Consider the following 18,852-nt stretch of genomic DNA (forward strand, 5'->3'; position numbering starts at 1 on the left):
ATGAACTATGAACCACTGAATTCAGTTTCATCGCTGAAAATCTGCACCTGTTTTACTGCATCCTGGATTCTAACAGATGTCTAAACATTTTTTTTAATACTTTAATTATAAAGTTTAATATCTGTGCTTCGTTGGGTCTGTTTGATCTGCTAAATGAATTCTGCCTTCAACCTAAAAACCAATGCTATTGTTTTCTTTCTTCAAAAACGAGGCCCATCACTTATGGAGATGATATTTGAGGACAATACATGTAGATAAGAACCAGCTGCTGATAAGAGAGGGCAGTGAAAAGATGAAAGCTATTCTTCAAACAGATGCTTGGCCAAGTATTCACGTATCACATTTTTAACAACACACTGGTTTATTGCCACCTTAATTAGAATTTCATGTCGTTTACTTTCACAGGTGAGGGCACAGTGGGTCTTTATATTCTGTAAATTGGATGAACCATTCTAATTGTCAGAATTAATGCAGTTTCATGCAGAAAGGGAATTGCCATTATAATCTTCTTTTCACACTGCTTTCTTCCTTTCATTTACTGTGTGCTTAACTCACTAATGTTCAATGAAAAAGCCAAGTAAACAGCATTTGAACAATCTTAATTTTGTTTGCTGTCATTTCAGCAGTGCAGTACATTGCCCCACAGTACTTTCTGACCACAGTGACAACTCCTAGCATCATTTCATCTTGGCATCTAATAGAATTTAATATATTGCTGCACATTCCAAATGTTCTAATTATTTTCATTACCTCTACTTTACTTCTCCATTAATTAAAAAAAACACACATAATTCTAATTCTAATTTTCCACTAGAATTCATCCTGTTTAACTCTGGATAGATTTACTTTAAGTGAAATTTGCGCGCGCGTGTGTGTGTGTGTGTGTGTGTGTGTGTGTGTGTGTGTGAGTGCGTCTATGTGGTATGGATTGACATTTGACCTGCGCTGTACCTGGGCTCCGGGGACATTTCGACTTTTTGCTGTGTATTCATGTGTCCCCCTAAAACATGACTTGTAAATGCATTTTTAAGTGTCTAAATAATAATTTTTTCTACTTCTTATGAGGTCATTATTTATCTTTTGACCTGTATTTGCTTAAACTGTAGTGTAAATTCATTTATTAAACTATAATTAAAAGATTTTCTGATTTTCTTAAAAGTCCACCTATACCCCTCACCTGATTTTTGTGTATTCCAGTGTATTGCACAGCGACGTTTCGAGTTAGAGTGGATGTGTGTAGGTACTGCAATTTAATACACATTTTCAATACACACGGCCGGAAGTCATTGTGATTGGTAGGCTATATATATAGGCGGTACCTACAGGAAACGGCGCCACAACTTTCGCGCGCGTGCCCTTTAACAAGTGTATGTCGACGGCAATACGAAGACGGATTAAAAACACAAAGGTAAGCCTTTTTTAATGTAAAATGCACCATGACTTTAATACTATATGAAATTATAGGTGCACAGGCCTATATTAAACTGGTTTAATTTATGCTTTATGGACTGTTAGTGAGTCTTTGAAGAAGTAAAACGGCCCCAGCGTTTGTCATTGAGTAAATAAAATAGGGCTGACGACTAACCGCGTCAACGCGATAAAGCGGGCTAACCCGTGTTAGGATTTACTCGGTGTTAAAGCATTATTGTGGCTTAAACGTGTTAATGCCGACATCGCGACTAACGCGATTAACAATTAAACCAGCGCAGTCTGAGTCAAAATCCCTGATGTCGCTGTTAGCTAATTTCGGGCAGTTTGTCCAATGTCTGTCCATTCTGCTGACAGCCCTAAAATAAAAGCAAGGGTATAAGTGTATTTAGTCGTGTATTTATTTATATGCCTGAAGAAAAAACTTCTTACAGTTTTGATGCCTAAGCTTTCTCAGTACTTGTATCACTCTCTGCAGTCGCCATTACAGAAATGTCACATGTCGCCATTTTGAGTACTAGGCCTTTAACATTTTAAAAGAAGGCATAAATTAGCACTATGAATAAGTCAGCTGTGTTTATGCTGTAAACTACACTACTGCTAGTTCTGCTACTACTGATGATGATGACAATGATGACGATAATCGTAATACTTTATATGCTTTGGTAATACAGCCAATCGTACAGGAGAACATGCGAAGGAGACTCATTCCTCCACGGGAGGATGCAGTCTGTCATGTTTCTGCTGGAAGGGACAAACTGGGACTTGATATCCACTACATAAATGCCTTCAAAGGTAAGTTGGTCTTTAGTTTGGATTAGATTTGGAGTTTGTCACTGTCTTTTGTCACTCACTTGGTATGCCTCTGCAATTCAGGTCGGGGCATTTTCACGACTGTTCCATTCCAAAAAGGAGACTTTCTTTTGGAATACAGAGGTAAACTCATAACAAAAGAAGAATGTGAGCGGAGACACAGAGTTTATCATGACAGCCTGAAGGTGTTCATGTTTGAATTCAAGTTTGATGGAAAACTCTGGTGGTGCGTATTATATCAGTGTAGTTTGATTAAGATTAAATTACACATTGCTTTTGATTTATGAAAAAAAAGCTTCCTAACTAGTTAAGCTAATACTTTTTTGCCTAACCCCACAGTGTGGATGCATCTCAAGAAGATGGGTCATTAGGCAGACTTGGACTGATGTGGTTGTCGTTGACAAGTGCTAAGATGAAAATATTAAATATCAATGGAAAGCCCCATCTATGCTTATTTGCAAGCAGAGACATAAGTCCAGGTGAAGAAATAGACTATAATTATGGTGACTCGGATTGGCTCTGGAGATGCAAGGTATTTCTACAATTGTACTTTTTGGAACTGATAAATTGCATACCCTAAGCCATTTTTACATTTGTACCTACTCAAATTGGCTTAACGTGACTTAGGGCATCTAGTTTTTCACTGAAATTGAGTATCACCTACTGTGCCTGGGGTAACTATAGCAATGCAGCCGAGCATCCAGTGATATAAATGCCACAGCAAGCATGGACGTCAAGGTGACAAAATGCCTGCTGCTCAGTCTATACTTTAGTGTTCAATTCAGGGATCACGCTGTTAATTTTGGTCGCTATTTCAAACATTTCAGAGTTTCAAAAATGATGGCTTGGATTTTCACGAAGGAGGCGCACTCATAACTTATCGAGTGACACCATTGACCAGCCACCTGGTGGCATTCAGTCTATGTCAAATTTTCTGATCACTTTGGATCACTTGGAACCTTGGTGCAGTAGTTACTGAAAAACTACATGGTACTATAACCTACTGGAAAAACAGGGGTAGGTACTAATGGAAAACAGGCAATTGTGATGGCTGCCACATCAAAGCCCTCTAAAAGCACTAAAAAAATATCAGCAGGTATGCAGAAATAAAAAATGGCTTTCGGTTTCTAAATTTTAACAGTGATTGATGTTTAATGTGATTCTACACAGCAAAATCTCCAGTGTTAAATTAACACTGGAGAGTGTCTATAAGGGTCCACACCTCTGAGTGTTAAATACAACACTGTTGAGTGTTAAATTAACACTTTTGACAGTGTTATATGTTTAAAAGTAACCTAGTCAGTTTTGAAGATTAACAATGGCTAACACTGAGCAGTGCTGATTTTCTAACACTGGAAAATAACTCAAAATGTTAGAAATATTCCAGTGTTAGAAAATCAGCACTGCTCAGTGTTAGTCTTTGTTAATCTTCAAAACTGACTAGGTTACTTTTAAACATATAACACTGTCAAAAGTGTTAATTCAACACTCAACAGTGTTGTGTGGACCCATATAGACACTCTCTAGTGTTAATTTAACACTGGAGATTTTGCTGTGTAGCCTCTTTAGTTAGATTCATTTTAAATTTTGTCCCTCGAAGATAAATGGGCCCTAGTGACAGTTCGTTGCTGCTACAGGTGATTGTTTTACTCCTTTAGCAATGGCTTAAAAAATAAAGAAATCACACTGACTATTTGTCTCTTAATCATAGGGCCTTAAATTCTCTATACATGACAGTGAATATTTTAAAGACAATAGCTTGAAACTTATCTTTCTCATACAGTTTATTTAATGTTTCAAAAGCCTCTTCAAAAATGCACTGTATATTCATTTTCTATCTGTTACACACGAAGACGGAGACCAGCCAGATTCAGAAGACTGTGAGCTGCCTAAAGCCGCAACCAAACAGCTTTCCAAACAATGATCTGATTTTAATGAATGTTTCTCATGCACGATGTGTACCTTACGCTATTTGCCAATAGTGAAATGGTCTATTCATCCTCTTGAGTGATGCATTTTTAGTAACTGTCAGATTACTGTTCTTTTGTCTTCATTCTCTATCTGTTACACACGAAGACTGAGACCAGCCAGATTCAGAAGACTGTGAGCTGCCTAAAGCCGCAACCAAACAGCTTTCCAAACAATGATCTGGACCTGAAACATCCAGAGCCTGAAAGGGTAAATATAATCCAGTGTACCACTTAATGAACTAATAATTTAATCTATCATCATTCTTTATGGATGCTGTGTGTGTGTGTGTTTGGCAGTCACCTGGGTGTGATGTGATTTACATGGACCGTGGCTTGTAGGTCCTTTTCATTGTTTCAAAGTGCAAGTCTGGATAACATCTGAGTGAGTGTGTGTGTGTGTGTGTGTGTGTTAACCACCCAAATGTGACTTAGGAGGACCACACTGTTATTGGGAGACTCCGTCAAAGTTTGCTTCATGGTGACATCACTCTGGTTTTAGGAGGGGTCTTCTCGTATTTCTTGACAGTTTGACCTACAGCATGCAGAACTGACCGCATGTGCTTTGTTTCTATGTGGTTTGAAACTCAGGCTTGAACATTAAGATAGATAGTACTATACAACTTCTTAACTTGTTTTAGGCACTTTTTACTGCTTTAGTGCATGGGCTCTCTCGCTGTGTACTCTGGCTTCTTCCCACAGTCCAAAGATGTAGCTTATGGGGTTAGGTTAACTGGTGATTCAAAACTGCCCTTTGGTGTGAATGCAAATGCTTGTCCTTCCATGTTAGACTGGTGATCTGTCCAGGTTGTACTGCCCTATGGTAGCTGGTATAGGCCCCAAAACTGCTACCCCACAATCCTGATAAGGATAAGTGGAAGAGGATGGATGATTGCAAAGGAATCAGTTGTTAACTATTGTAGCCAGTATTTTTTTCAGAAGAAAACATTTCTTGAGTGGAAAGGCCCCCCCCCCCCACACACACACACATGCAAATTAAAAACAGAAGCACAGGCCTGCCCAGTACAGTTGCAAGAAGAGCACTTGGTCTAATCTTTGTGCCATCTTTTCTTTGTTGCAGGATCTTGATGAAGAAATGCCTCAGCAAGGCTCAGAAGCCATGCATTCTTCTTCAGTGCAAGATTTTGAAGAGGTAACATTGACCTAGGACAGATTTTAATGAATGTTTCTCATGCACGATGTGTACCTTACGCTATTTGCCAATAGTGAAATGGTCTATTCATCCTCTTGAGTGATGCATTTTTAGTAACTGTCAGATTACTGTTCTTTTGTCTTCATTCTCTATCTGTTACACACGAAGACTGAGACCAGCCAGATTCAGAAGACTGTGAGCTGCCTAAAGCCGCAACCAAACAGCTTTCCAAACAATGATCTGGACCTGAAACATCCAGAGCCTGAAAGGGTAAATATAATCCAGTGTACCACTTAATGAACTAATAATTTAATCTATCATCATTCTTTATGGATGCTGTGTGTGTGTGTGTTTGGCAGTCACCTGGGTGTGATGTGATTTACATGGACCGTGGCTTGTAGGTCCTTTTCATTGTTTCAAAGTGCAAGTCTGGATAACATCTGAGTGTGTGTGTGTGTGTGTGTGTGTGTGTTAACCACCCAAATGTGACTTAGGAGGACCACACTGTTATTGGGGGACTCCGTCAAAGTTTGCTTCATGGTGACATCACTCTGGTTTTAGGAGGGGTCTTCTCGTATGTCTTGACAGTTTGACCTACAGCATGCAGAGCTCACTGCATGTGCTTTGTTTCTATGTTGAAATTTTTTGAAACTCAGGCTTGAACATTAAGATAGATAGTACTATACAACTTCTTAACTTGTTTTAGGCACTTTTTACTGCTTTAGTGCATGGGCTCTCTCTGGCTGTGTACTCTGGCTTCTTCCCACAGTCCAAAGATGTAGCTTATGGGGTTAGGTTAACTGGTGATTCAAAACTGCCCTTTGGTGTGAATGCAAATGCTTGTCCTTCCATGTTAGACTGGTGATCTGTCCAGGTTGTACTGCCCTATGGTAGCTGGTATAGGCCCCAAAACTGCTACCCCACAATCCTGATAAGGATAAGTGGAAGAGGATGGATGATTGCAAAGGAATCAGTTGTTAATTATTGTAGCCAGTATTTTTTTCAGAAGAAAACATTTCTTGAGTGGAAAGCCCCCCCCCCACACACACACACACACACACATGCAAATTAAAAACAGAAGCACAGGCCTGCCCAGTACAGTTGCAAGAAGAGCACTTGGTCTAATCTTTGTGCCATCTTTTCTTTGTTGCAGGATCTTGATGAAGAAATGCCTCAGCAAGGCTCAGAAGCCATGCATTCTTCTTCAGTGCAAGATTTTGAAGAGGTAACATTGACCTAGGACAGATTTTAATGAATGTTTCTCATGCACGATGTGTACCTTACGCTATTTGCCGATAGTGAAATGGTCTATTCATCCTCTTGAGTGATGCATTTTTAGTAACTGTCAGATTACTGTTCTTTTGTCTTCATTCTCTATCTGTTACACACGAAGACTGAGACCAGCCAGATTCAGAAGACTGTGAGCTGCCTAAAGCCGCAACCAAACAGCTTTCCAAACAATGATCTGGACCTGAAACATCCAGAGCCTGAAAGGGTAAATATAATCCAGTGTACCACTTAATGAACTAATAATTTAATCTATCATCATTCTTTATGGATGCTGTGTGTGTGTGTGTTTGGCAGTCACCTGGGTGTGATGTGATTTACATGGACCGTGGCTTGTAGGTCCTTTTCATTGTTTCAAAGTGCAAGTCTGGATAACATCTGAGTGTGTGTGTGTGTGTGTGTGTGTGTGTTAACCACCCAAATGTGACTTAGGAGGACCACACTGTTATTGGGGGACTCCGTCAAAGTTTGCTTCATGGTGACATCACTCTGGTTTTAGGAGGGGTCTTCTCGTATGTCTTGACAGTTTGACCTACAGCATGCAGAGCTGACTGCATGTGCTTTGTTTCTATGTTGAAATTTTTTGAAACTCAGGCTTGAACATTAAGATAGATAGTACTATACAACTTCTTAAGTTGTTTTAGGCACTTTTTACTGCTTTAGTGCATGGGCTCTCTCTGGCTGTGTACTCTGGCTTCTTCCCACAGTCCAAAGATGTAGCTTATGGGGTTAGGTTAACTGGTGATTCAAAACTGCCCTTTGGTGTGAATGCAAATGCTTGTCCTTCCATGTTAGACTGGTGATCTGTCCAGGTTGTACTGCCCTATGGTAGCTGGTATAGGCCCCAAAACTGCTACCCCACAATCCTGATAAGGATAAGTGGAAGAGGATGGATGATTGCAAAGGAATCAGTTGTTAATTATTGTAGCCAGTATTTTTTTCAGAAGAAAACATTTCTTGAGTGGAAAGCCCCCCCCCCCCCCCCCCCCCCCCCCCACACACACACACACACACACACATGCAAATTAAAAACAGAAGCACAGGCCTGCCCAGTACAGTTGCAAGAAGAGCACTTGGTCTAATCTTTGTGCCATCTTTTCTTTGTTGCAGGATCTTGATGAAGAAATGCCTCAGCAAGGCTCAGAAGCCATGCATTCTTCTTCAGTGCAAGATTTTGAAGAGGTAACATTGACCTAGGACAGATTTTAATGAATGTTTCTCATGCACGATGTGTACCTTACGCTATTTGCCAATAGTGAAATGGTCTATTCATCCTCTTGAGTGATGCATTTTTAGTAACTGTCAGATTACTGTTCTTTTGTCTTCATTCTCTATCTGTTACACACGAAGACTGAGACCAGCCAGATTCAGAAGACTGTGAGCTGCCTAAAGCCGCAACCAAACAGCTTTCCAAACAATGATCTGGACCTGAAACATCCAGAGCCTGAAAGGGTAAATATAATCCAGTGTACCACTTAATGAACTAATAATTTAATCTATCATCATTCTTTATGGATGCTGTGTGTGTGTGTGTTTGGCAGTCACCTGGGTGTGATGTGATTTACATGGACCGTGGCTTGTAGGTCCTTTTCATTGTTTCAAAGTGCAAGTCTGGATAACATCTGAGTGTGTGTGTGTGTGTGTGTGTGTGTGTTAACCACCCAAATGTGACTTAGGAGGACCACACTGTTATTGGGGGACTCCGTCAAAGTTTGCTTCATGGTGACATCACTCTGGTTTTAGGAGGGGTCTTCTCGTATGTCTTGACAGTTTGACCTACAGCATGCAGAGCTCACTGCATGTGCTTTGTTTCTATGTTGAAATTTTTTGAAACTCAGGCTTGAACATTAAGATAGATAGTACTATACAACTTCTTAACTTGTTTTAGGCACTTTTTACTGCTTTAGTGCATGGGCTCTCTCTGGCTGTGTACTCTGGCTTCTTCCCACAGTCCAAAGATGTAGCTTATGGGGTTAGGTTAACTGGTGATTCAAAACTGCCCTTTGGTGTGAATGCAAATGCTTGTCCTTCCATGTTAGACTGGTGATCTGTCCAGGTTGTACTGCCCTATGGTAGCTGGTATAGGCCCCAAAACTGCTACCCCACAATCCTGATAAGGATAAGTGGAAGAGGATGGATGATTGCAAAGGAATCAGTTGTTAATTATTGTAGCCAGTATTTTTTTCAGAAGAAAACATTTCTTGAGTGGAAAGCCCCCCCCCCACACACACACACACACACACATGCAAATTAAAAACAGAAGCACAGGCCTGCCCAGTACAGTTGCAAGAAGAGCACTTGGTCTAATCTTTGTGCCATCTTTTCTTTGTTGCAGGATCTTGATGAAGAAATGCCTCAGCAAGGCTCAGAAGCCATGCATTCTTCTTCAGTGCAAGATTTTGAAGAGGTAACATTGACCTAGGACAGATTTTAATGAATGTTTCTCATGCACGATGTGTACCTTACGCTATTTGCCGATAGTGAAATGGTCTATTCATCCTCTTGAGTGATGCATTTTTAGTAACTGTCAGATTACTGTTCTTTTGTCTTCATTCTCTATCTGTTACACACGAAGACTGAGACCAGCCAGATTCAGAAGACTGTGAGCTGCCTAAAGCCGCAACCAAACAGCTTTCCAAACAATGATCTGGACCTGAAACATCCAGAGCCTGAAAGGGTAAATATAATCCAGTGTACCACTTAATGAACTAATAATTTAATCTATCATCATTCTTTATGGATGCTGTGTGTGTGTGTGTTTGGCAGTCACCTGGGTGTGATGTGATTTACATGGACCGTGGCTTGTAGGTCCTTTTCATTGTTTCAAAGTGCAAGTCTGGATAACATCTGAGTGTGTGTGTGTGTGTGTGTTAACCACCCAAATGTGACTTAGGAGGACCACACTGTTATTGGGGGACTCCGTCAAAGTTTGCTTCATGGTGACATCACTCTGGTTTTAGGAGGGGTCTTCTCGTATGTCTTGACAGTTTGACCTACAGCATGCAGAGCTGACTGCATGTGCTTTGTTTCTATGTTGAAATTTTTTGAAACTCAGGCTTGAACATTAAGATAGATAGTACTATACAACTTCTTAAGTTGTTTTAGGCACTTTTTACTGCTTTAGTGCATGGGCTCTCTCTGGCTGTGTACTCTGGCTTCTTCCCACAGTCCAAAGATGTAGCTTATGGGGTTAGGTTAACTGGTGATTCAAAACTGCCCTTTGGTGTGAATGCAAATGCTTGTCCTTCCATGTTAGACTGGTGATCTGTCCAGGTTGTACTGCCCTATGGTAGCTGGTATAGGCCCCAAAACTGCTACCCCACAATCCTGATAAGGATAAGTGGAAGAGGATGGATGATTGCAAAGGAATCAGTTGTTAATTATTGTAGCCAGTATTTTTTTCAGAAGAAAACATTTCTTGAGTGGAAAGCCCCCCCCCCCCCCCCACACACACACACACACACACACATGCAAATTAAAAACAGAAGCACAGGCCTGCCCAGTACAGTTGCAAGAAGAGCACTTGGTCTAATCTTTGTGCCATCTTTTCTTTGTTGCAGGATCTTGATGAAGAAATGCCTCAGCAAGGCTCAGAAGCCATGCATTCTTCTTCAGTGCAAGATTTTGAAGAGGTAACATTGACCTAGGACAGATTTTAATGAATGTTTCTCATGCACGATGTGTACCTTACGCTATTTGCCAATAGTGAAATGGTCTATTCATCCTCTTGAGTGATGCATTTTTAGTAACTGTCAGATTACTGTTCTTTTGTCTTCATTCTCTATCTGTTACACACGAAGACTGAGACCAGCCAGATTCAGAAGACTGTGAGCTGCCTAAAGCCGCAACCAAACAGCTTTCCAAACAATGATCTGGACCTGAAACATCCAGAGCCTGAAAGGGTAAATATAATCCAGTGTACCACTTAATGAACTAATAATTTAATCTATCATCATTCTTTATGGATGCTGTGTGTGTGTGTGTTTGGCAGTCACCTGGGTGTGATGTGATTTACATGGACCGTGGCTTGTAGGTCCTTTTCATTGTTTCAAAGTGCAAGTCTGGATAACATCTGAGTGTGTGTGTGTGTGTGTGTGTGTGTGTTAACCACCCAAATGTGACTTAGGAGGACCACACTGTTATTGGGGGACTCCGTCAAAGTTTGCTTCATGGTGACATCACTCTGGTTTTAGGAGGGGTCTTCTCGTATGTCTTGACAGTTTGACCTACAGCATGCAGAGCTCACTGCATGTGCTTTGTTTCTATGTTGAAATTTTTTGAAACTCAGGCTTGAACATTAAGATAGATAGTACTATACAACTTCTTAACTTGTTTTAGGCACTTTTTACTGCTTTAGTGCATGGGCTCTCTCTGGCTGTGTACTCTGGCTTCTTCCCACAGTCCAAAGATGTAGCTTATGGGGTTAGGTTAACTGGTGATTCAAAACTGCCCTTTGGTGTGAATGCAAATGCTTGTCCTTCCATGTTAGACTGGTGATCTGTCCAGGTTGTACTGCCCTATGGTAGCTGGTATAGGCCCCAAAACTGCTACCCCACAATCCTGATAAGGATAAGTGGAAGAGGATGGATGATTGCAAAGGAATCAGTTGTTAATTATTGTAGCCAGTATTTTTTTCAGAAGAAAACATTTCTTGAGTGGAAAGCCCCCCCCCCCCCTCCCCCACACACACACACACACACACATGCAAATTAAAAACAGAAGCACAGGCCTGCCCAGTACAGTTGCAAGGAGAGCACTTGGTCTAATCTTTGTGCCATCTTTTCTTTGTTGCAGGATCTTGATGAAGAAATGCCTCAGCAAGACTCAGAAGCCATGCATTCTTCTTCAGTGCAAGATTTTGAAGAGGTAACATTGACCTAGGACAGATTTTAATGAATGTTTCTCATGCACGATGTGTACCTTACGCTATTTGCCAATAGTGAAATGGTCTATTCATCCTCTTGAGTGATGCATTTTTAGTAACTGTCAGATTACTGTTCTTTTGTCTTCATTCTCTATCTGTTACACACGAAGACTGAGACCAGCCAGATTCAGAAGACTGTGAGCTGCCTAAAGCCGCAACCAAACAGCTTTCCAAACAATGATCTGGACCTGAAACATCCAGAGCCTGAAAGGGTAAATATAATCCAGTGTACCACTTAATGAACTAATAATTTAATCTATCATCATTCTTTATGGATGCTGTGTGTGTGTGTGTTTGGCAGTCACCTGGGTGTGATGTGATTTACATGGACCGTGGCTTGTAGGTCCTTTTCATTGTTTCAAAGTGCAAGTCTGGATAACATCTGAGTGTGTGTGTGTGTGTGTTAACCACCCAAATGTGACTTAGGAGGACCACACTGTTATTGGGGGACTCCGTCAAAGTTTGCTTCATGGTGACATCACTCTGGTTTTAGGAGGGGTCTTCTCGTATGTCTTGACAGTTTGACCTACAGCATGCAGAACTGACTGCATGTGCTTTGTTTCTATGTTGAAATTTTTTGAAACTCAGGCTTGAACATTAAGATAGATAGTACTATACAACTTCTTAAGTTGTTTTAGGCACTTTTTACTGCTTTAGTGCATGGGCTCTCTCTGGCTGTGTACTCTGGCTTCTTCCCACAGTCCAAAGATGTAGCTTATGGGGTTAGGTTAACTGGTGATTCAAAACTGCCCTTTGGTGTGAATGCAAATGCTTGTCCTTCCATGTTAGACTGGTGATCTGTCCAGGTTGTACTGCCCTATGGTAGCTGGTATAGGCCCCAAAACTGCTACCCCACAATCCTGATAAGGATAAGTGGAAGAGGATGGATGATTGCAAAGGAATCAGTTGTTAACTATTGTAGCCAGTATTTTTTTCAGAAGAAAACATTTCTTGAGTGGAAAGGCCCCCCCCCCCCCCCCACACACACACATGCAAATTAAAAACAGAAGCACAGGCCTGCCCAGTACAGTTGCAAGAAGAGCACTTGGTCTAATCTTTGTGCCATCTTTTCTTTGTTGCAGGATCTTGATGAAGAAATGCCTCAGCAAGGCTCAGAAGCCATGCATTCTTCTTCAGTGCAAGATTTTGAAGAGGTAACATTGACCTAGGACAGATTTTAATGAATGTTTCTCATGCACGATGTGTACCTTACGCTATTTGCCAATAGTGAAATGGTCTATTCATCCTCTTGAGTGATGCATTTTTAGTAACTGTCAGATTACTGTTCTTTTGTCTTCATTCTCTATCTGTTACACACGAAGACTGAGACCAGCCAGATTCAGAAGACTGTGAGCTGCCTAAAGCCGCAACCAAACAGCTTTCCAAACAATGATCTGGACCTGAAACATCCAGAGCCTGAAAGGGTAAATATAATCCAGTGTACCACTTAATGAACTAATAATTTAATCTATCATCATTCTTTATGGATGCTGTGTGTGTGTGTGTTTGGCAGTCACCTGGGTGTGATGTGATTTACATGGACCGTGGCTTGTAGGTCCTTTTCATTGTTTCAAAGTGCAAGTCTGGATAACATCTGAGTGTGTGTGTGTGTGTGTGTGTGTGTGTTAACCACCCAAATGTGACTTAGGAGGACCACACTGTTATTGGGGGACTCCGTCAAAGTTTGCTTCATGGTGACATCACTCTGGTTTTAGGAGGGGTCTTCTCGTATGTCTTGACAGTTTGACCTACAGCATGCAGAGCTCACTGCATGTGCTTTGTTTCTATGTTGAAATTTTTTGAAACTCAGGCTTGAACATTAAGATAGATAGTACTATACAACTTCTTAACTTGTTTTAGGCACTTTTTACTGCTTTAGTGCATGGGCTCTCTCTGGCTGTGTACTCTGGCTTCTTCCCACAGTCCAAAGATGTAGCTTATGGGGTTAGGTTAACTGGTGATTCAAAACTGCCCTTTGGTGTGAATGCAAATGCTTGTCCTTCCATGTTAGACTGGTGATCTGTCCAGGTTGTACTGCCCTATGGTAGCTGGTATAGGCCCCAAAACTGCTACCCCACAATCCTGATAAGGATAAGTGGAAGAGGATGGATGATTGCAAAGGAATCAGTTGTTAATTATTGTAGCCAGTATTTTTTTCAGAAGAAAACATTTCTTGAGTGGAAAGGCCCCCCCCCCCCCCCACACACACACATGCAAATTAAAAACAGAAGCACAGGCCTGCCCAGTACAGTTGCAAGAAGAGCACTTGGTCTAATCTTTGTGCCATCTTTTCTTTGTTGCAGGATCTTGATGAAGAAATGCCTCAGCAAGGCTCAGAAGCCATGCATTCTTCTTCAGTGCAAGATTTTGAAGAGGTAACATTGACCTAGGACAGATTTTAATGAATGTTTCTCATGCACGATGTGTACCTTACGCTATTTGCCGATAGTGAAATGGTCTATTCATCCTCTTGAGTGATGCATTTTTAGTAACTGTCAGATTACTGTTCTTTTGTCTTCATTCTCTATCTGTTACACACGAAGACTGAGACCAGCCAGATTCAGAAGACTGTGAGCTGCCTAAAGCCGCAACCAAACAGCTTTCCAAACAATGATCTGGACCTGAAACATCCAGAGCCTGAAAGGGTAAATATAATCCAGTGTACCACTTAATGAACTAATAATTTAATCTATCATCATTCCTTATGGATGCTGTGTGTGTGTGTGTGTGTGTTTGGCAGTCACCTGGGTGTGATGTGATTTACATGGATGAAGTTTATTAGTTGATATCTGCAACTGAATTGAAAACACCTCACCTTTCCAACTGTCCAAAACAAATAAATGTTGCAATATTTTGCTAACAGTGTCACAATCATTGTCTGGTGTGCACAACAATATCATCTTTGGACAAGTGCATTCAGTGTGTGGGACTGGTTTCCTCCCTCAAGTGGCTTGGCTATAAGTGCAAAGGTGAGACATTTAGTGAATAGGTACATTATATAGTAAAAAGCATTAATGGAGTTCAACAAGTTAAGACTAGCTGAAATGAACACTGCTCCCTTTTTAATTAATGGGTGGTCACGTCTAATTAAAGAAATGTAGTATTACCTCATTGGTGCAGGACCTTGTAAAAATGGTATACTTGGGATTGTCCTCAATTCCCCATTCCATAACATAAACTGCTCAAAATAATAAAGGGAACACTTAAACGATGCGATGTTACTCCAAGTCAGTCACACTTCTGTTATATCAAACTGTTCACTTAGGAAGTAACACTGACAACCAGTTTCACATGCTGTTTTGCAAATAGAGTAGACAACAAGTGGAAATTATAGTCAATTCACCATAATAAAGGACTGGTTCTGCAGGTGGTGTCCACAGACCACTTCTCAGCACTTATTCTTTCTGGCTGATGTTATGGTCACTTTTGAATGCTGGCGGTGATTTCATTTTAGTGGTAGCATGAGACAGTCTACAACCCACACAAGTGGCTCAGGTAGTGCAGCTCATCTAGCGTAGCACATCAATGTGAGCTGTGGCAAGAAGGTTTGCTGTGTCTGTTAGTGTAGTGTCCAGAGCATGGAGGTGCTACCTGGATGTGGAGTAGGCCATAGGAGGGCAACAACCCAGCAGCAGGCCTTAAATAGTAAAACTATGTACTATAATTTCCAGTATTTGCTCTGTTTTTTGTCATATCTCGTTGTTAATGTGAGGTTTTTGGGGGGGTTGTATGTGTTTGGTTTTTTTGGGTTTTTTTCCCCCACAATTTCTCAGATGAAATTGCATTAAGTGATGCTGAAACAAAGGACAGTGAGAGTGAATCAGATGATGATGACACAGCACTCACAATGTTGGCGTGTGGCACCAGTGAGCCTGTACATGCAGTAGCTGATTCCACAAACACAGCGCAGCCCCAAGACACTGTAGATTGTGGTAAGTTACCACTAGCTTGGTTTCTGTGGATAAAATGTTTGTTACAAATATTAAAACTTAATCAAATTGTGTAATCAGCAGATGAAGGACTACTCACAATGCCTGCAGCAAGTGAGACTGCTGCTCCCTCTGAAGGTAAGGGGTGCAGTTGGTTCTCGAAGCTTATTATTGTTTCATCACTTTGCAACATATGGCAAACTGCAGAGTGGTGGCAAAAAGTCACTTGGATGAGTGACAAAATGTTTCTCCCACTGAAAACGCTACGTCCAGATTAACAGAATCAACGTTTTGGGATTTACTTACCTGGATGATTGAGCATGCATCAAGAGACTTTTATTCAACTTTTTATTCAGTCTTTTATTCACAGCGGAACACTAAATGTTGTCTCATTTTAGAAATTTGATAAATTTTCAAACAGAATTTTAGCTCGTTTTGATATTGATGGTAGCAACACATTTCAGAAGTTAGTACAGGGTAGCATCCATTCTTTTAACAAGCAAATGTTTTTTGTTTTTTTTGTTTGGTTTTTTGTTTGTTTTAACTACTACTACTTTATATATCTTCCAGAGAAAAATGCTGCTCAATCCCACAATTCCCGAAGAGCTCCCAAAAACATGTGGTCCAAGGCTGAGGTTGCTGCAGTGATGAGGCATTTGAAAGACCACATAAACGAAGGGAAACTAGCCACCAAAAATGAATGCAGTCATTGCAAATTGGTAGAAGATCCGGTGTTGGCAGGAAGAACAGTTCAAAACATAAGAGATTTTGTAAGAAACAGAGGATTAACTGCAAAAAGGCAGAAAAAAATGAACTAAAATAACTGTTTAGAGAGCTGTGGTTTTACATCTTGGTCAGATTGCCAATTGTTGTTAACACTGATGTTCTGTTTAAAGAAAAAAAAGTTCTTGTTAAATACAGAAGTAGTTTGTATTTCATAATTTTTACATTTAATTTATTTAGGTTTTCTTTTTGACGGGTTATATTTAAAATAAAAAATTATAAATGCATATTTTCTCCCCTTAATATTTACCTTTAAACTATTAAAATTCATTTTAAATGTTTTTAATTTTTCTGTTTTCTATATTTTTATATTTCTGTGGGAAGCGTGGGCATTTTTGTCCATAGATTTCTTTTTTTATTTATGGTTAAAATTAATGTTCAGATCCAAGAACACTAATAAAATGATGTTCCAGTAATCCTGTGTCCTGTCAGATGTGTATTCATGGTAATGATGAGCTATTTACATATTACATCATTGTCCCTTTAAAGACCCAATATTGCTTTTTTTGGACCTCATAAAACACATTGTTGTCAAGTGGACAATGTCTCCAGAAAACACAATAGAGTCTGGTTGGTGTGTATCAGTGTATCTAGACTTCTATAGGGAGTGTATGAGGTCTGAAGTGACCCAAATTTTTTTCAGATTTTTTCGAACACTTTAACCTCGCTCCCTTGGCTCTAAGTCCTTTCAAAAGGGTAGTCCACTTAAACCACCACCGGGCGGATTGACGTAGTATAGTCCCGCCATACCACATAGACCCGTATGTGTGTGTGTGTGTGTGTGTGTGTGTGCATACCTTGCAGGCCTAGGACATTCATCAGATGTGTCCAAGACCCAGCTCTATGATGAAAACATTGACAAAATTGAATGCTTCAATGTGAAAATTGATTCTTGTGAGACACGTGCAACTGGCTATATTTTTATTTTTTTATTGCAGTAAAACGGAATGTTTGTGTATGTTTGTGTGTGTGTGTGTGTGTGTGTGTGTGTGTGTGTGTGTGAGGTGAGAGAGAGAGAGAGAGAGAGAGAGAGAGAAATTTAGAGCAAGAGAGAGCAAATGAGAGAGTCAGAACCCCCCACTCACAGGGCATAAGACCAAGTAACCTGCCACTGTGGACTTGTGTCCTCAGAGTTGTCTTCTTGGTTACCTCTCCACTGCCCTGCCAATAGCTAGACCCTAGGCTCATCTCCATCCCACCACACCTGGGGTGTTGCTTTAAATGCAGGCTGTGCTGCTGGGAAAGTATCCTCCTTGACCCCAATATACTGCCCTCAAGAAGCTATCAGTGGATCTGTGGGAAGCTAGGTTGCACCAATAATGGTAAGTGTTCAGATGTCACAGCTGCAGGTTTGCTAGGGGGCAACTCACTGAGGCATGCAGGTTTTGAAGTCGCTTTGTGCCTCCTTCTGCTTTTTCTTAGACAATTTATTCGGTTTAGGCTCACTGTCTAGCACTGTCTTTTTTTCAGTTTCTTTTTTTCCTCCTCGGGTATCTTTTTCTTGCTTGTTTTTTTTACCTTTTTATTTGTTCTTATTCTTTTGGCCCTGATCTATATGTATTAGTCATTGCTAATTACCTATCAATAGAAGGCTTTCTTAAGGGTTATTTTAGAAGGCACTTGACCCATTTAATTTTTTGTTTTCTGGAAATGCAATTAAGAAGGAGAGAAATGAAACAACAGCTAAGCATAATAAGAACACCATTCAACCAGCTGCCACTGCCAAACTACAGTAGACATCAATGTTTATGTAATTGGAACAGTGCTCCTTTGTAATTGGGTTGCTTTTCTCGCAATATTATAGGGAAATTGGAAAAGTGACTAACATACAAAGGGAAAGTAATTGTACTGTTCATACAGTAATTATCTTTCTATGTAATGCACACAAGCTCACAAACAGAAGCTGACAGGCAGGAGCAGACTGAGACAATAACAGGCTGGGAATTTGATTCCATCCAAGGCCACCACATTACTAATTTTGAGGGCCAAATTGTTAATGTCAGGAACCAGATTAGATATTTGGCAGTTATTTTCATCTGGGGTAGAGTTATCCTAATTAATAAAAATAAAAAAAGAGGACTGACCAACTCTACACAAGCTTACATGTTTTAAGTAGTTGTGTTTCATCAGAGCAGGCAAGCCAGCAAGCTGTGGTTGGCTACTGGCTCTGGAAGCAAGATCATCTCTGCTTACTTCAATTCTACTCAAATCTGTAGGATATCTTGAGTGTGCCCATGACCTATTAACAGTGGCTTAAACTTGCTGAGAGCAGCCAGCAGCTTTTTCTGGTTGCTCGCATATGCATGACCTCCAATCAGTTAAAGGAAGATGGGAGACCAGCATGCTAGACAAGCTGCTACTGGCTTTGCTGTCGCTGATCTGAGAACAGTAAATTTCTGCAGATTTGAGAAACAAAAGTTAACAAACTTCTGGTTTTCACAATCTTAAAAAAATCTATTTTCTCTTTTTAACTACCTTGGCTATCAAGTCTCATTTAAGAAACCTTTAATAACTCCTTTGGCAGGTTAGCAAGGAAAGCCTTGGTGATGGAGAGCAGACATCAACACT

The 18,852-nt window shown here is 40.4% G+C and overlaps 2 protein-coding genes across 2 annotated transcripts in view; one reads left to right on the forward strand and one right to left on the reverse strand.

Moving 5' to 3' along the window:
- kctd16b (potassium channel tetramerization domain containing 16b) overlaps positions 1–18,852 on the reverse strand; it is a 109,947-nt gene that overhangs the window by 38,048 nt on the left and 53,047 nt on the right. The window lies entirely within an intron of this gene.
- Positions 881–16,903, forward strand: LOC146565997 (uncharacterized). Its single transcript, XM_085290143.1, has 14 exons — positions 881–1,408; positions 2,103–2,223; positions 2,305–2,467; positions 2,581–2,773; positions 4,318–4,419; positions 11,683–11,784; positions 12,655–12,726; positions 12,895–12,996; positions 13,876–13,947; positions 14,116–14,217; positions 14,436–14,541; positions 15,346–15,504; positions 15,586–15,639; positions 16,072–16,903. Exons 1-14 carry the CDS (start codon positions 1,370–1,372, stop codon positions 16,317–16,319), a joined length of 1,635 nt encoding a protein of 544 aa, XP_085146269.1. The 5' UTR covers positions 881–1,369; the 3' UTR covers positions 16,320–16,903.

Source organism: Mchenga conophoros, linkage group LG10 (genome assembly GCF_057382185.1).
Source record: "Mchenga conophoros isolate Kocher_MC1m ecotype Shallow Benthic linkage group LG10, M_conophoros_male_GT1.1, whole genome shotgun sequence".
In the NCBI taxonomy this organism is placed as follows: Eukaryota; Metazoa; Chordata; class Actinopteri; order Cichliformes; family Cichlidae; genus Mchenga; species Mchenga conophoros.

Excerpts from the sequence above, each read along its gene's own strand:
- LOC146565997 (XM_085290143.1), top strand. The coding sequence starts at position 1,370 with ATGTCGACGGCAATACGAAGACGGATTAAAAACACAAAG. Across the intron at positions 1,409-2,102 it reads GACGGATTAAAAACACAAAG|CCAATCGTACAGGAGAACAT; the intron begins GTAAGCCTTTTT and ends TTGGTAATACAG. Across the intron at positions 11,785-12,654 it reads AACATCCAGAGCCTGAAAGG|GATCTTGATGAAGAAATGCC; the intron begins GTAAATATAATC and ends TCTTTGTTGCAG.